Below are 18379 nucleotides of genomic sequence, written 5' to 3' on the forward strand. Positions count from 1 at the left end.
ATTATGCTCCATTGTGGGTTGATAATTGATTGGTGGGTGGGAGAAGAAAGATTACTGAGCTATTTGAAAGCATCTCTAATTGGTGCTATGAGATATGTGGTTTTTGCATTGACATTACTGCTTCTTAACTATTCACTACATGTATTGAACAAATAGGAAATGAATGGTGAGTTGTAAATCCATATTTCTGGACACGTGAGAGGAAAAAAAGTTGCAAAACGATGCAGTCAAAAATGTGAATGGACAAATCCATGGAGCTTAATGCAGGGAAGAACAAACTCATCTGCTTTTGCTTAGACAAAGATAAATAGGTCATTTTCTGATTGGCAATAGACTAGAAGCTGTGGAACAGTTAAAAGGTTAATGTAAAACAAAGAGAAAATAATATAAATGCAAAGATCAGATAGAATCGGTGGAGAGAGGAGAAGAGTTAATGTTTCAGATTAATGAGAGGGGCTTTGGGTCCATGCACGCGATCAGTAAACGATAGCATGCAGGTACAAACAACAATAAGAGGGCTCATACAATGTCTTCCTCTATCAGAAGAGGATCAGAATTCGAAAATTAGGAAGGGATCCCTCAGTTGTATGCGGCGATGCAGCTGGACTTTATTTAAGCCAATTTATACCTCCTCTAAAAGTGCAGTTTTTAAAGCAGCTTCTGAGTTGTTATCTTCCAAAATTCGGCAGATGAAGGAATGGTTTCTACAGATTGGAGAGTGGCAAATGTCAGCCCACAATTAAAGAAGAAGTAGAGAGGGAATAGGAAAGTACAGATATGTTAGCCTCATATCAGTAGCAGAAAAATGCAAGAGAATACTGTAAAGGATTTGATAACAGTACACTTAGAAAATATAAACAGGATTAGGCAAAGTCAGCCAGGATTAGTGAAAGTGAAATCATTTTTGACAGACTGACTGGGATTTTTTGAGGATGTAACTGGAAGAATAGATAAGGGTGAATCAATGTGTGTGGTATTTTCAGGAGACCTTTGATAAATTGCAATATTAAGCACAAGGGACGTGATAATACAGTAAACTCGATATTCTAACATCCAATTGTATGAAAATTCTGATGGTCCAGGATTTAGTTCACTCATTAGACTAAAATGTGACCCAGGAGACCAGACTATAAGCCAGGCATTGTGCCAGAGTCAGGGGTCTGATGTGAGACCAAGGCCAGAGTTGAGTGGGCATGTGGCTGGATCAAGGGTTGGGGACTGAAACAATAGGAGGCCTGAATGATGTGTAGAATTGTGGTTGGAGCTGACTTCTGCCTGCATATTTCCCACTCTGTTTAAACTCACCTGATTCACTATAAAATTTATTTTGCTGCTCTGTAACATGTATAAAAATGTGAAGTTAAAGTTTGCTTGTGTACTAATAGGAGTAACAGCTCACAATCTGGTCAACCTCCTAGGCTGAAACCACAAAACTCCCTTGGGTGCCTTAACTCTTACTGAGTTTTCTTATATACTGGCATGGATTGAAAATTGGTTGACAATCGTAGAGATTAACAACAAATGGGTATTTTTAGCATGGCAGAATGTGATTAATGAGATACTGTAGAGATTCACAACATCTATCAATGAATCAATGAAATATATTTCTAACTTTGCCAACAATGTGAAATTGATTGAGATTGTAACTTATATGAAGGATGTAAAATGGCTTCAAGATCATTAAGAAAAGTTGTGTGAGTTTTAAAGTACTGAGCAGATGCTTTATATGTGAATGAAAGCTGTGGCAGCTGTGACAGGGCCTAAATGAGAAAACCTGCTACAAAACCAAATCCAGTGCAGTACCAGACGGCAAATCTTCACTCCCAGAGGAACTCAATGCCTTCTACTCCAGATTTGACCACAGTAACAACAAAGACCCACCCCTCTGTATCCCCACATCTCCTGATGATCCTAAATTGTATCCAAGATGACGTGTGGGCTGCTTTTAGGAGGAGTGAATCTGAGGAAAGCGTCCAGTCCGGTCGGAGAACCTGGCTAAGTATTAAAAATCTGTGCTGACCAACTTACCAATATATTCACGGATACTCTCCACATATCACCCCAGTAAGGCATGGTACGCATCTGTTTCAAACAAGTGTCAATCACACCGGTGTCCAAGAAGACTGTAGTAACCTGCCTCAGTCACTTTTGACCAGTTACACTTACATCAACAGTGATGAAATGTTTTGAAAGGCTGGTGTTAAAGCGTATCAGCTCCTGTATGAGTGGCAACATGGATCTGTTCCAGTTCACCTATCCTAGCAACAGCTGGTTGCCATTCTCACTGGCTCTATACAAAGCCCGGGAACACCAAGACAGCAAAGATTTACATCCGGATGCTCTTTATCGAACTAATGAATAGCATTTAACACCATCATCCCCTTAAAACTGATCATCAAACTCCAAGACCTGGGACTTAATACCCCACTGTGTAATTGGGTCATGGATTTACTCACCTCCAGACCACAATCTCCATCATCACTGGAGCACCACTGGGCTGTGTTCTTACCCTCCTGTTCTACTAACTTTACACCTAAAACTATGTGGCTTTGTATGACGGTAACACCATCTACAATTTGCTGACGATACCACGGTAGTGGGTTGAATAGAGAAAGGTGATGAGTTAGCATACAGGAGGGAGATTGAAAACTTGGCTGAATGGTGCACCAACAACAACCTTGGACTCAATGTCACCAAAACTAAGGAACTGATTGTTAACTTCAGGAAGGAAAACCAGAGGTATATGATCCAGTGGTCATTGGGGATAAGAGGTGGAGAGGGTGAAGTTCTTGGGAGTCACTATCTCAGAGGAGTCAACACACTAATGGCATTATAAAGAAAGGACATCAGTGTCTCTACTTCACCAGTGGAAGTTTGGTATGACACCAGAAATCGTGGTAAATTTCTACAGATTTGTGCTGGAAAGTGTGCTGACCATCTGCATCATGGTGTGATATAGGAACACCAATACTCCTGAGTGTAAAGCCTTCCAAAAGACCAGGACATCGCAAACAAAACTCTCCCCACTATTGAACATCTTTCAGGGATTGCTGCCGTCGGAGAGAAACAGCATTCATCAAGGATCCACAGCACCCAACACATGCTCTATTCTCACTGCTGCCATCAGGAAAGATGTACAAGTGCCACAAGTCCCGCACCACTAGGTTCATGAACAGCTGCTACCCCTCCACCATCAGACTCCTCAATAGCAAACTCAATCAGGGACTCATTTAAGAAGTCTTACTTTTGCACTTTATTTATATTTTTATTCTTGCAGCATTGCACAGTCAGTTTGTTTACATTCATTATTTGTTTACATATGTACATTGTGTAGTTTTTTTTTTACACTACCAATAAGTGGTAATTCTGCCTCACCCACAGGAAAAAAGAATCTCAGAGTTGTATGTGATGCCGTGTATGTACTCTGACAACAAATCTGAAATCTGAATCTGAATCTGAAAACAGAAAGACAGCGTATATGGAACAGCACATTACAGGCCCTTCAGCCCATAATATAGTGTAATATATGAATGGTGAGAAATTGGGAAATGTTGATATAGAAAAGTATAGTAGCAAGCAGTTATGTATGCTATTCTTCAATACAAGAAGTGATTTGATAATTTATATTGATTGGATCTGGGCATCCTTATGCACCAGTCACTGAACAAAATCACATGATTAGAATCACCAGTGGTGTGTTAGCCTTCATTGTAAGCTTTGAGTATTGATATAGGAAGCCACACTCTAATTACATATGGCCTTGTTGAAGCCACACTGGGAATGTTATGTTCAGTTTTGGCTGCCTAAGACTGTACTTGCTTGCTTCTGAGAAATTGTTACTGAAAAATACCTAGTTTGAAATTCAGATATTTCGAAGGAAAATGAGGGCTGTAAATCTAAACCAAGGAAACCATAAAGATATGAGGAGAGATTTTGTTGTAGTTAATTAGGAAAATAAATGGAAAGGTGTGAATGTGGACAGTATTTAAGGCAATAATGCAATTATTTACAGAAAAAGAATATATTTTTTCAAAGCACAAAAATCCTTTAAAAAAAATGTAGGCCATCAGTAGGTGACAGGAGAAATTAAAGCTTAAAAGGATATCCTTGGAAGGTGACATATCAAATAGAATGGATGTACCTAACCTGGCTAAGTCAGTGATTTGGAACCATGGGCACAAGTTGAGCTCAGTACTGAAGTTACCTGAAAAAGTAACCTGATTTCACAAAAAGAATCAGGTCCAGTTTCATTGACGGGGAGCTAGGTAAAACTTTTTAATCTTTGGTGGGGAATCAAAGGCAACAAAGTAGATAATTCAAAAATTGATCTGATTTTTAAAAGATACTACTCAGCTGTTTAAATAGGATATGTTGTACACCACTTCTGAGAACATACTTCAGGACATAGCCCTCAGTTCATTGGTTAGGCTTCCATGTCGTATGTGCGCTGGCTGTAAACCAGAAAGATTTTACCCTTTGGGCTAATTGACTATTCTCCCTAACAGCCACTAACACACTCCACACATGTCAAATTTGTAAATATTTGGCTTGTAAAATGTGAGAATACTGTACTTCTGAAATGTATACTGAGGGAGACGTATCTCTCAGACTCGATCTACATCTGAAACTTCACCTCCTTTAATAGAGCAAAAAATTGTGTCAGTTGGTTTCTGAGCTGAAGACCATATGATTAGGATATAGCATAGTATTTTATTCAGAAGGTTGCAGATTTCAGTCCAATTGCAGATAACTAAACACCAAATTCTAGACAGATAGTAAAGCAGAGAACTGAGGTGATACTTCTCTATTGGAGGTGCCACCTTTCCAATTAACCATTCAGTTGCAACTTTTCTGATCCATGGCAATTTTCAGAAGAAAAAAAATGGAGCATTTTCCTTGGTGTTGTGGCCAATATTTACTCAGCAATTTTATCTTGCCATTTGTAGGAGCTTGATATGAATAATGTGGCTGGCCTCTTTTTCTATATTACAACAGTGGCTATTTCATTAGGTGTGAAGTGTTTTTCAATCCTCCTGATTGGAACATGAGAGGTGATATATAATTGCAAGTTGTTTGATTTCTTTTAGGAGAGCGGACCCTGGACTCTGCTTTTCTCTACTCAACCAGATAGTTCATCCATTTGACCATCTCTGAACTGCTGGTGGTCTGCCGAGAAAAATTGTGTGGGCCCACTTTCCTGCATTTACAAAAGTGATGTAGATTTCATCAACTCATAAACGTACATTAGTTTGTAGGGTCAATATTTCATGGAACCTGGGATTGTTTGCATTAAGGAGTAGAGATGAAAGGGATCAGCCGTAAGTAGATATAGTCTGAAAACATTAAGAAGCAATTACTGTTGTGATTCAATGCAGGATTAATGGAGCTGATAGAATCATGATAAAATTTTTCAAAAAAATACAGATTTGTATCAAAAGTCAGTTCAATCTAAATATAAAGAGAGCACTGGCAGCCTTGGGTTACAAACACCTCATGTATGGGCATCCCTACAAACAAACATGCTCCTACAATGGTATTCAATTCAAAATTCAGTTGTTTGTTCGTACGAATGGTAGAACGGCTCTCTACTCTCTTCTCCCTCTCCCTCTCACTCAATTTTCTATCGACATTTTGTAACTGTTCTTTCTTACCATGTGGAGATAAGGTGACCAATCGTGTGATTTATGCCCATTTTCCAACTTGTGGGCATCTGCATCAATGGAACCTGCTCATTACCCATGGTTAAATTAACCTTTGTTTCTCCTGGTCTTTCTGTGTGGGTTATCTGAAGGGGACTTAGGTATTCAAAGCACTTCACCTTTTAGTATAGATATTATTCATTCATTTATTTCTGGGGATGTGTGTACGAGTTATAGCTGATCATTGTCCCTGGGTAGTGAGCCTCATAGTTCAGCCAGTGTCGTTGCTCTTGTGAAGATACTCCCACAATGTGGCTGCACAGGGAGTGGCAGGGATTAGACCCCAATACAATGAATGACTGGTAATATACTGTGCGCTCCAAGTCAGGATTTTGAGATGAATGTGATTTCCATCTCTTCCTTTTAAAAGAAGAACCTAGCCATTGGGATAATTTTTGCAACCACTTTATATATTTGGGGGAAATGAAGCCTCTCCACAATTACTTTTTATTTTGCAAATGATAATGGCACTTCACGTGAAAAAAGTCAGAAACTTTTTGAAACTTGACAGATTTTCAGAAGATGTCTGTTGTTACGTGAAACAAATCACAATTAGATAATGCATTGTCAAAGCTTCATATTGTGTTTGTTGACAGTTATGCAATGAATTACAATAATAGCACAGTATTTTATGCATTTTGTGCATATTCTTTTGTCACCAGTTTATTCCAGAATATCAAAAAATATTCTTCTGAATAATGTCATGTATAAATCCTGTCATTATATCAAAGTAAGTGCAAACTAATCATAACAATGTGCTTAAAGGTGTAGTGAAGTTTTCGCATTGAAGAATCTGCTTTCACACCAGGCATGATATATTGCCAAAACAAATCCCTCTGGGTAAGATTCAAACTCCACAGATGCCTTCCCCCTCAATTGCTTGCTGACACTAACCCATTAACAATTCTTACACTAAAAATTGTAATGAAAATGTGTTATGAAACAAACCCATAAACTATTCATGCAGTTTTTTCCTAAGGACTGTCATCTTAAATTTAAGCAATCAACAAAGTCTCTTTCCTCAAATTTATAATGGTTGTATTTATATAGGATTTAAGGTAACATGAGATTGGATTTGAGTTAATAATGAGCTTTTGCCAGGGAATATAAGAATGCATCAGGATTGAGTACAAACTCCAGCTCAGTGGTTTTCAACCTTTTTCTTTCCACTCACGTACCACTTTAAGTAATCCCTATGCCATAGGTGCTCTGTGATTAGTAAGGAATTGCTTAAGGTGGGATGTGAGTGGGAAGGGAAGGTTGAGAACCACTGCTCTAGACCCAATTGTTACTAAAATATTTTGCTTGAGAAAAATTGTCATTGGCCCATTTCCTTTGGAGTTATGAAACTGTGCACATAACCAATCAATTAGGTGCAATCCCTATGGCATAAGGATTACTTAAGATGGTATGTGAATGTTAAGAAAAAGTTTGAAAACCACAGTACTCAAGCTGCTTGAACTTGGCATAAACTGCATTGTTTACAGCCTACCAGAGTGCTTTGCTTTCACACTTGAATTACAAGGAATGTAAATGAAAAAAGGAAGCTTCCAATTACTCCAAAATTGGGTTTTACTTCTAATGAATAAGAGACAAGTTTGTGAGTTAAAACTATTTGTTTTGGCAGTGGATGCAACATTAGATTGTACATTCTGTGGCTTTTCGGATGAATCTAGTATCGCCTGTAGCCTTCCCTAAGACTACATGAATTAGTTTGGTGGTGCATGGGGTATGGGACTGGAGATGGGTGGTAATAAAGTTATTGCTATTTCTCATTTCTGCATAAAAAACTTTACAAATATTGAATACTCCTAATGAGTTTTTGGAATTGAAAATATTGAAACACGATGAATGAATTTTGTGGATATTGTCTATGCACGTTGGGCATTGATTATTGAAACTCAATCAAAGCTTTGTCTTTATCTTTAAACTTGCAATTTAATCCATAGCGTGCACTTGGTTGCAATTTTCTGAGATTATTAACAGCAGAGGTTCTGTTGCTTGCATTCACATCTCAGAGTCAGAATCAGATAGGAGCTCAAGTCCCTCTGCAAAGGTGAAACAGAACAAGATAAACTGACATCCCACTAAAACTTCGAGGGAAAACTGTGTTGTTAGAGATGCTGCGCTTTGGATGGGACATTAAGCAAAAGCCCAGTCTGCACTCTTAGGTTGATGTGGAGACAATTCCCTATCATTACTTTAAAGAAATGTAAATCTTCTTGGTGCCCTGGCAATATTTAATATTCAATCAACATCATTTAAACAACTTATCTGGTCATTATCACATCACTGCAGGTGCTTGATATACTTACAACTTGAGAGAGAGAGAGGACACAAAAATATACCAGTGGTTGCAGTATGTAATTGCTTGTGACGCCTCTTTGTTTAAGACAAGGTCTGTGTTTTTAGACCTCACTGTCAGGGTGTAGAGTGTCAGTTCCTGGAAGGATAAGGATGACAACACAAACCTCCAACTTGGAACTGCTGTTTTTACCTGCTTGACCATGTGTAACTTCATGATTCCTGTGTAATGGCAGAAATCTGGAGTTCCCTCATTGCTAATCATTGCCGGCTGGAAAATTGTGCTCTTGTCAATGGAGTCCTCCTGGTTCTGTAGGAAAGTTCAAAACTTTCACAGATTTTCCAGCACTCAGGTTGGGTTATCTGCTCAGAGAACCTGAAACAGGGCCATCTGCTTTTGTTGATGAAACTTGGTTAGACTGATAATGGTGAGCAGAAACTAATTTTCATTTAATTTAAATATAGTCATTTGTTTTCTTGTGTTCTTCCTCTTTATGATATTTATTTTTTTAATATTACATTTAATTTTATTTTTGAATGTTTAGGAATAGGACAATTCACAAATGTTTAATATCTTTAATAACTGAAAGTTAGGTAAGCTTGGGGAGGAGCCTAATTGGTGCTCAGAACAAGGTTAATGTTTTTGTTAAAGGAGTCCAGTAGGATCTCTAAAATTCATTTAATGATGATCTTTTCAGTCAAAAGGTCAACATTTTAAAAAAAACTGCTCTTGTTTAAGCCAGTATCTAAAAATCTATTCATGATAAATATATATCTGTTTGACATTTATAAAAAAAAGTCACCAATCAGCATCAATATTGATCTATGCCAGCAGAATCAAACATTGGCTTTTGTTGTCCCATCAGAAAAGGAAATAGGACTGTGCAACTTTGCAGTATAACAAAACCAAACTGACATGCAATTACCATTTCCAAAGTTTGCAAACTGTGCAGAAACAGAGAGCATTTATTATGATCACTGAATGTTTTGAGAGAGGATATACCTGACTAGGTTGTATCCCAAAGATAGGTGATTGAACCCTGTTGGACTTGGGTTGGGTAGATATTGCTTTGCCGGAAAAGCTTTGTGGCATTGTAAGGTATTAAAACTATTTATTTGCCTATTAACATATTGCATGTAGATCTAGTATGTGAATTCCATATGCATTTTATTTTTACCTTTTCTCTTTCAATTTCCCATTCCTGTTACCTGGCCCCTCCTGAAAGTGGTGGGGCAACTTAGGCTTTCAGATGCAAAGTGCTAACTTCTAGCTTGATTAAAGATCCATTCTGCTTGTGACCTAAGGGCTTGAGCAGATATTTCATCCCAGGGGGTCCAGCATTACCAAATATTTCTAGCCTTTCCCACCCTCGGTACATGTGGACTTTCATGCAGGGATTCAAAAATAGCACCCTCACATCTCTCTGACCCACCGCACCGCACCCTAACCCTAACCCTGGAATACCAAGGTCAATCTCTCCACTGAATCACTTAACTTGGGTAAAGGATCATGCTCCAAACTACTATGAAATTATTCTTTATTTATTGTTTGAGATACAAGTTATTTACTGGTTGACTCTTTGTAACTTGTTTAGCTACAAACGCAGAGCACCACCTAACATGTGTTCTTGAAGATGGGATTGCATCTCTCACTAATACAAGAGAACAAAACAACAATGCAGGTTAGTAAAACTAGTCTAATGCATGAAGTGTTTAGACCATCTGATATGCCATGCTCTAATTAAATCACATGGCTGTTAAAAGCAGGATACTAACAGCTGTGCCTCAGCAATATTTTTTACAGAATTAGCTGAGTGTTATATGTAAAATGATATGCTTTAAGTTCACTCATTGCAAACAACAAGCAAAGAAAATGGATCACAAACTGGAAATAGATCTTGGGTTTGAAATCCATATGCAGAAACTGTGGTTATTTTCTTAAGAGTAAAATGTTTTCGGTTATGAGAGCTTAAAATGGCCAGAAATTGTCCTGGTTAACCTGTAAAATCATAGTTTCGTTTTAATAAAGCACCTTGCTTCATTAGTAAATCAGAACAGACACCATTTTGCATAGGCACCACAATAATCTTTCAGTGAATTAAGATTTCTTCATTGTTCTATGATACTGGTCCTAAACGGTGAGAGCACCACCCGATGGACTGATGTAAGAATTGCCCCTCTCCAGCAGTTGATGGAGAATTGTACAGTCTACTTAAGAAATAATATACTGAGGAGTGCAGAGCTCCATCAGGTTGATTCCAGGGAGGGGTGTCTAGATCACTTTTGTCACTTGGGAACCTCTTTGTATTGACATTGATTCTGAAATGTCTCATGGATTAGGGACAGCACGGTTTGAGTTCATGCAATGCCAGCAATCGGGTCCGGGATTCAAATCCTGCGCTGACTATGAGGAGTTTGTATGTTCTCCCTGTGTCTGTGTGAGGTTTCCTCGGGGGCTCCAGTTTCCTCCCACCATTCAAAAACATACTGGGGGTGTAGGTTAATGGGGTGGAATTGGGCGGCACGGGTCCGTGGGCCTAAATGGTTTGTAACCGTGCTACATGTCTAAATTTAAATTTAAATTAGTCCAACATTCAGCCAAAGTAAGGCAAAAATAGTTTGATTTAGCCCAAGAAATAACATCCAAGGATATTTCTTCATTGATAAATCAATTTGAGGACTGAATGATAATGTAAAGGAGAGGGCTTTTATAAAGCAATTCAATATACTGCCTGTTGGAAAGTTAAGAGTTTTCTGGTTCGCAAGCAACAGGACCTGCGATACCCACTCAGGGTACAGTTCGTGCTTGTCTTTGGCTGTGAGAATATATTGAAGAGAAAGAGTCAATGGCTGGGAATAGAGGAGAGTAGTGCTAGGGGAAATTGCATGCACCTGCAGTCACTGACAAGTCACCAAAATGATTGCATGAAAGATCAGATAAAGCTATAAAAACACAATATGAAGGGAGTGCTAGTCAAGGAAGAACCACGCAGCTTAGTCACGACTTCCACGTCTGTCGTTCTGCAGTGCACAGCTCTTCAAGTGCACAACCAAGGGCTCTTTAAATGGCATAAAAGTGTCGAGCAGTCAGGTCCAGGCTTCCTTCTGCTTGTCATCTAGTTGTTACTTCAAATCAGTGACGTTTGCCTCTTTTGCTGAGAAATCGAGAACATTCTCATTCACTATTGAATAACCATAAAGATTCATACAGGTCAATTATTCCCCCCTCCCTCGCTTCTTATCCAAAGGAAACCCCCTAATTTTTCTATTATAACTGCCCTGCTCTTCCATTCTATGCTTTGACTAATAAAATAAAGTGTTCCATTGCTTTTATGAGCACCTTATTCATTTAACCCATAATTAGTAAGGATATTACACTAAATTTCTCCTTACTTTTTTGATCAATTCACCACGTAGGAACTTTCCAGAAGCCTTTCTAAGATCAATTCAGATCAAGCACACTGTTCTTATTATCCCTCCATGTGGCTGCCACAAAAAGATTCCTTCGTCCTTCCCTTAAAATAGATATGCAAACTTTCCTTGAGTAATCTGTGCTCTTTTAACTGAAGGATTATGCTTGCTCTCAGAATGGATTCTAATCATTTGTGCTCTACCAATATCAAACTAATGGGCTTGTAGTTGCATGTTTTCTTCATGAACAATGTGCAGTATTAGCCCTGCAATCCTCTGGAACCACTTCTGTTGTAAGAATGAATAATAAAAATGGTCAGAGATGGATGTGACAGTTTCCTCCTTATCAGCTTTAAAGATGTTTAATTTTTAATGTTTCCTCCTATACGATGCTTATCCCATTCACTACCTTACACTTGTTCTCTTTGATTACAACATTTACACCATTGCCTTCTCTTGAGAATTCAGTCGCAAACATAGAACATCGCAGCACAGTACAGGCCCTTCAGCCTACAATGTTGTGCCGACCCATATATACCTACCAAAAAGACCTCATAATCCTCTATTTTTCCTTTAATCTATGTGCCTAAAAGTCTCTTAAATGCCCTTATTGTTCCAACCTCCACCACCACCCCAGGCAATCCATTCTAGGCACCCAAAACTCAGTGTAAAAAAAAAACTAACCCCCTGATGTCTCCCCTAAACTTTCCACCCTTCACTTTGTTCAGATGTTCACAAAGTATTCACAAAGAACCTGAACCACATCCTCTGTCACCAGAGACAGATTATCTTTTCAATTTACAAATTTATCTTTTAATTTTACTTCTTTGCTGTCTGATGTCTAGGCTTGTTTCTGTTTAAAGCTCTCATTGTTTCAAAGGGGGTTTCTTTTGATGCCTTAGCTTACCTGTTATGTAATCGATCATCCAGGGAGTTTGAGATTTGGTAGTCTTGCCACTTTTCTTTACAAGAGATTGTTTACCATGAACCTTTCCCATCTCCTTCTTTAATTCTTGCTGTTGTTGCAGGGCTGATTTACCTTCAGTTAGCTGCTTTCTAATTGACCCTTTGCTTTTCAGTCAAGTGAAATTGTCTTTACCCAGCATAGAACCAATACTATTATTTTGCCACTAGCTTTTGTCACAGAATGTCAGGGCCCCAGACTGGAACATGTACAAGTGAACTGCTGTTTTGCCCAGAAAAATTGTTTGGGTGTCTGGCTTGTGGAAAGAGCTAAAGAGACAAGTCTTCCTGAAGTTCCTTGGAGAAATACTGACAGAAGGAGTGTAATTAATGGGTGGAATCTCAAATAAGCTGGTGGAAATTTCAAAGGATTACATAGAGTCTATGTCATAGACATACAGCCATACCTTGACTTACATCTGATCGAGTAACGTCCAATCACAAATGCATCTGAGGTCACCATAAGGACTTAATATTATTACTATTATTACCTATGTGTATGTTTATAGGTACTGTACAGTATTTACATTTTATTAACTATGGTATTTAGACGTGCATGTACAATATAAAGGTTTAGGTAAATATATATGTGTGTCATGGTATCTTATGTGGTACAGTATATTTCATCTCTAATGATCGACTTACGCCCAAATCAATTTGTGTCCTCACTTCCAGAATGTAATCCAGACACAAGTTTATGCCTAACTGTACACATACACATACGGCACATTTCAGCCCGCGAGATCATCCCACCAAATTACACCCAATTGACCTACAGCACCCAGTACGTTTTTACCAGTGGGAGGAAACCAGAGCCCCCATGGAAAACCCACGCAGACATAGGGATAATGTAGGATAAGACAGCTGGTGGACTGGAAGGTGAGGAAAAGGAAACTTTTTTTTGTTTTGCAGTGTCCAAGAGCAGAGAGGTTGAGAACAGAAATTAATGAGATGAAGCCAAGAGTTCTGTCCACTATAAAGGTGGGAAATTGCAGATCAGGAAAAAGGATGAGATTTTAGAGGCACCTGGATGGGAAGTCTTGTTACCAGAGCAAATGCAAAAGAGACAGCAGACTTGCAGTTTTTACCGGAGGGAATGTGGGAGGAAATTCATTTGAGAAGTTTGTGAAAGTCTGTAGGCTTGTGAAAACTGCTGACAATCTATCTCTTAAATGTTGATTGAGAGTTTAGAAAGTTTGGGGGAAATTGGTAGACAGAGATGAAATTCACTTTCAATATTAGAGCAGGAAGCAGCAACAACTGGTACCAGAAATGCATAGGAACCTGTCTCTTTACGGAAGATGTGGAATAGCTCTTGTTTCCGTTCTGTTTAGACCCCCTTCCTTGTGATCAGTGTCCTGGAAAAAGATGGATCCCCAAATAGTACAGGAAAAATGACTCTTCCTTGCTTTCACAAAAAGAGAAGCATAGTTTGGGCCCAAGTGGGTTCCCATAGTGACTGGAGTTCAAGAAAAAAGTAGTTTAATGTGAGAATGAATTCAGCCAGACAATGGAGTGTGTTGGTAAAGAGGAAACGCTTGGGCCTCTGGTCAAGTAGGAGTGTGGGATGTTGTTGTGTGCCACTTCTGAAATGCATTCTCATGAAATAAATGGCAGTGTACACCACACTGACAGCATTTAACAGCATGGCCACTGTTGTCAATATGTTTTTAAATATGGATTCCTCATTGTAAATTTTATATTCATTTCAAGTATTGCAGTACCACTTGTCTAAGTGTAGATAATTGCTGTATTTCTCAATAGTTCAAGCATGCACTCTCTTGTCTAAAAACACTCAAGGTAAACACGAATAAAACTGTACCCTTTCCAATATTCAAAACATTCATAGGCTGCATTGAGGATCAAATACAAAATGTATGGCTGTTACTAACCCAGGCTCCTCAGAATGTATCTCCCAATCCAATGACTGGTACCAGTGAGGAGGACATGGGCAGCATTAATTTCCTGCCTCTTTACGGAAGATGTGGCATAGCCCTTGTGTCAGTTCTGTTTAGACCCCCTTCCTGAACCATTTCTCCAACATAGTGATGACTTCTTTACTGTTGCTTCCCACCCTCATACAGAATGTGAGAATTTCAAAACATTTTTACCAACTTCCAGCCTGCTTTCACCTTTCCATGGGCCATCTCCTCCTCTCGTTCCCATGTTTCCTCCAAGTTGACCACCATCTAAACCTGACAATATTACTTTCACGATGAAATGAGAGGACTCTGTGTACTACAGGACTATTCGTTAATCAGCGCCTCTCAAGGGTACTTCTGGCCTTGTGACTATTTTTACACACATTTCAGGATTTAAGAAAATAATACAACATTGATGTCTTTTCGTCTAAACTTATGAAAAATATAATTCTGCATTTATGATACTGAATTTCAAACAAATTCTTTGGCCTGTACCGTAATTATTTGTACAATTGCTTTACTTTCTACACTGACAGCAATCATTTCTCTGTATTTACAAGGGGTTTTATTCTTTCTTTGATAATAAATCCAACTACCAAACTCTTTATTATCATCTGACTCTGATTTACAATGTAGATTTTTTTCCAATCAATCCTTGACTTCTAAAGTCATGTCCACTTGGGATAGATTTGTTTAATTAATCTCTTGGATTTAGGGAAGGGATCCCCAAACTTTGTGGACAATTAACCCCCTTCATGGAGTCCTCAATCTCTCATAGACCCCCAGGCATATACAAAGATAAATAAATAAGTAGCCGTGCAGTTTCCACATGCATTAGTAAGGGAAACTGCATATCATATGCATGGTTTCCAGGCCTCCCAGCAACAACCCAACCTTTGTTACAACATCCCAATTACCGAGTAACAAATCTGTAAATTAACCAAGCAAATGACCACAATAACAGTAAAAAAAACCTTGCTTCTTGCTGGGAAGATGCCAAACTGAGTCCAAGTCTTCAGCATTGGCGACCATGACTCTATTCTCAACATCGGGTGTGGTATCATCAGCATCGAAGTGGTCACCTTGGGCTCCTGGGCGGGAGCGGGGACCTCAGGCTGCCGGCAGGAATGCGGCAAGAGCGGGGTAGTCGGGCTTCCAGCAGGAGCTCGGCAGGAGTGGGCAGGGACCTTGGGCTGTCAGCAGGAAGAGGGTCATCAGGCTGCCAGCAGGAGCAGGCATGTCAGGCTCCCAGCAGGAGCGGGGAACTCGGGATCCACAATCCTTTTGTCCCCAGATGTTCAATCAATCCCATAGCATTTATCAATGACCCTTCCCCACGCTTTTGATTGCCCCCTGGCATTTTGTGACCCCTTGGATAATCCCATCGATCCCCTGGGGTTGATATTGACCACTTTGGAGACCCCTAATGTAGGGTTATAACATTTTAGGCAGAACTGTATTTTTAGAATCTCAGCAATGTTTGGGTAATGAATTTGGATTTTAGGGAAGCAAGTGAAGAGCCAGGGAGGTGACGTTTTGGACGCAAGGTTTAAAGCTCATTCTACCAGAAGGTTCACTAACTGCCACTGTTTTTAATTCAAACAGTCTGTAGGTATGTTTAATACATAAATTAACATTCTCCCATTTAATTTTGTTCCCCAATAAAGATTCATTACCCACCCAAAAAAATTACATCTGTGAAAAAGAGCAGAAAAACCCCACCTGCTGGAGGAACTGCCCAGGTCAACCAGCACCAGTGGAGAAAGAGTTTTTGCCATTTTGAGTTGGAAGAATTGTTGACATCAATTCCTTTTCTCCCACTGATGCTGCTTGACCCACTGAGATCCTCCAGCAAATAGTTTTCTGCTCCAGATTTCGGCATCTGCAGTCTCTCCTGTGTTTCGTAGATAGTAAGAGATTAGATCAGCACAATGCCTTTTGTGACTTCTCACTTTCCTTCTTTCTCTCCTTTCACAAGTGGTTCTTTTCTTATCTTTTTAAAAATATTTTTATTGAGTTTAACAGATAAATCCTACATACAAAGTCTTTTAATAAAACAAATAATAGGTCATATCATATACATATGGATAGAAAATAAGCAAAACTACTTGAGACAATCCCCTGATCTAAACAAAGGATAAGTTCTGTCCAATGATATGATCCATCACAACTGTATTAAACCTATATTTAACAAGTTAATCTAAAAACAAAATAAAAAGAAAACAAAAAAAAAAACCCCTGAAACTAAATCTAATTTATCCCCTCCCTCTAATCAAGGTTACTTCGTAAAAAAAGTTATAAAGATATGGATCGAATAACAATGTTCGGACAGAGAATCTCCGGACCATTCAAACTTCTTAAACCTTCCAATTATGATAGTAACATATAAAAGGGCCCCACATCTTGTCAAATTGAAACTTTCTATCTTTGATGTTGTATCTAATTTTCTCCAAGCTTAAATAGGACATAACGTCATATAACCACGATGTATGAGTAGGTGAATATAACATTTTCATATGAGGATTGGTACTCTACTCTTAGTTTGATTAATGATTCCTCATTTTGTGGGCATTGTTTATTACAATTTAAGGTGGTGCATAGAAAACATATGTCCAAACTTAAATTATCCTGTTTTTATGCAGATGTTGATCCACTCTGTGAGAAGTGTAAATTTTTTGAAGCTTCACTGATTCATATGTTTTGGGAGTGCCCCAATTTAGGAAGATTTTGGGAAAATATTTTCCAAACTTTATCAACGATTTTGAAGATCAAAATAGAACCATGCCCTTTAATTGCTTTGTTTGTTTTTTTCTCGTGAACTGGATAGACTTCTATCTGCAACCCAGGAAAACGTTTTAGCTTTTCTTGAGAGTATAATTTCTTCTCAAGGTACTTCTTCTGCTTTCCATTAGAAACCCAAGGCACAAAACCAATTGATATGCTGGCTCAACAAGAAATTGGGACTCAATCTCCAACATCAGACCAAAGGCCAATCTTTCATCATAAATAGTGAGGGTCAGAGATAAGCACTCTGGTCTCACTCCAACTGTTATTGACTTCTGAGTTACATTAATGATCATCACCTCAGGTACCAAATAATTCTTTATGATATAATAGGAAGCCATTGAGCCCAATACATTGAAGATGGCTTTCCGATCAATCCCTCGAATCCTATTCCCCAACTATTTCCCTGTAACCTATTGTGTTACATATGCCCTACTGATGGTGCTTTCAACAGCCATTTACACAAAAGGTAATTTACCTCTTAGCATAACAATCAGCAAGTATGTGGGTCATGTGGTGGAGGGGGGGTGGGACATAGAAGAAGCTTCTGAAGTAAAAATGAATGAATGGTGATTGGGTCATCTTGTTACAGGAAGAAAGAAGCTTCTGAAGTAAAAATGAAGTGAATGGTGGTTGGATCAGCTTGCCACAGGAAGGAAGAAGCTTCTGAAGTAAAAATGTAGTGAGTGGTGGTTGGGTCAGCGTGTCACAGGAAGGAAGAAGCTTCTGAAGTAAAAATGTGGTAAATGGTGGTTGGGTCAGCTTGTCACAGGAAGGAAGAAGCTTCTGAAGTAAAAATGTAGTGAGTGGTGGTTGGGTCAGCGTGTCACAGGAAGGAAGAAGCTTCTGAAGTAAAAATGTGGTAAATGGTGGTTGGGTCAACTTGTCACAGGAAGGAAGAAGCTTCTGAAGTAAAAAAAGAAGTGAATGGTGATTGGGTCAGCGTGTCACAGGAAGGAAGAAGTTTCTGAAGTAAAAATGAAGTGAATGGTGGTTGGGTCAGCTTGTCACAGGAAGGAAGAAGTTTCTGAAGTAAAAATGTGGTAAATGGTGGTTGGGTCAGCTTGCCACAGGAAGGAAGAAGCTTCTGAAGTAAAAATGTAGTGAGTGGTGGTTGGGTCAGCGTGTCACAGGAAGGAAGAAGCTTCTGAAGTAAAAATGTGGTAAATGGTGGTTGGGTCAGCTTGTCACAGGAAGGAAGAAGCTTCTGAAGTAAAAATGTAGTGAGTGGTGGTTGGGTCAGCGTGTCACAGGAAGGAAGAAGCTTCTGAAGTAAAAATGTGGTAAATGGTGGTT

The 18379-nt window shown here is 38.9% G+C and overlaps 1 protein-coding gene across 11 annotated transcripts in view; it reads left to right on the forward strand.

Moving 5' to 3' along the window:
* Window positions 1-18379, forward strand: part of znf536 (zinc finger protein 536) — a 329669-nt gene that overhangs the window by 257347 nt on the left and 53943 nt on the right. For all 11 annotated transcript variants that reach the window (XM_069901729.1, XM_069901722.1, XM_069901733.1 and 8 more), the window contains one exon: window positions 9599-9685. In XM_069901729.1, coding sequence (XP_069757830.1) covers window positions 9599-9685 — 87 coding nt within the window. The remainder of the gene's footprint in view (window positions 1-9598; window positions 9686-18379) is intronic.

The sequence above is a fragment of the Narcine bancroftii genome, chromosome 10 (assembly GCF_036971445.1).
Source record: "Narcine bancroftii isolate sNarBan1 chromosome 10, sNarBan1.hap1, whole genome shotgun sequence".
In the NCBI taxonomy this organism is placed as follows: Eukaryota; Metazoa; Chordata; class Chondrichthyes; order Torpediniformes; family Narcinidae; genus Narcine; species Narcine bancroftii.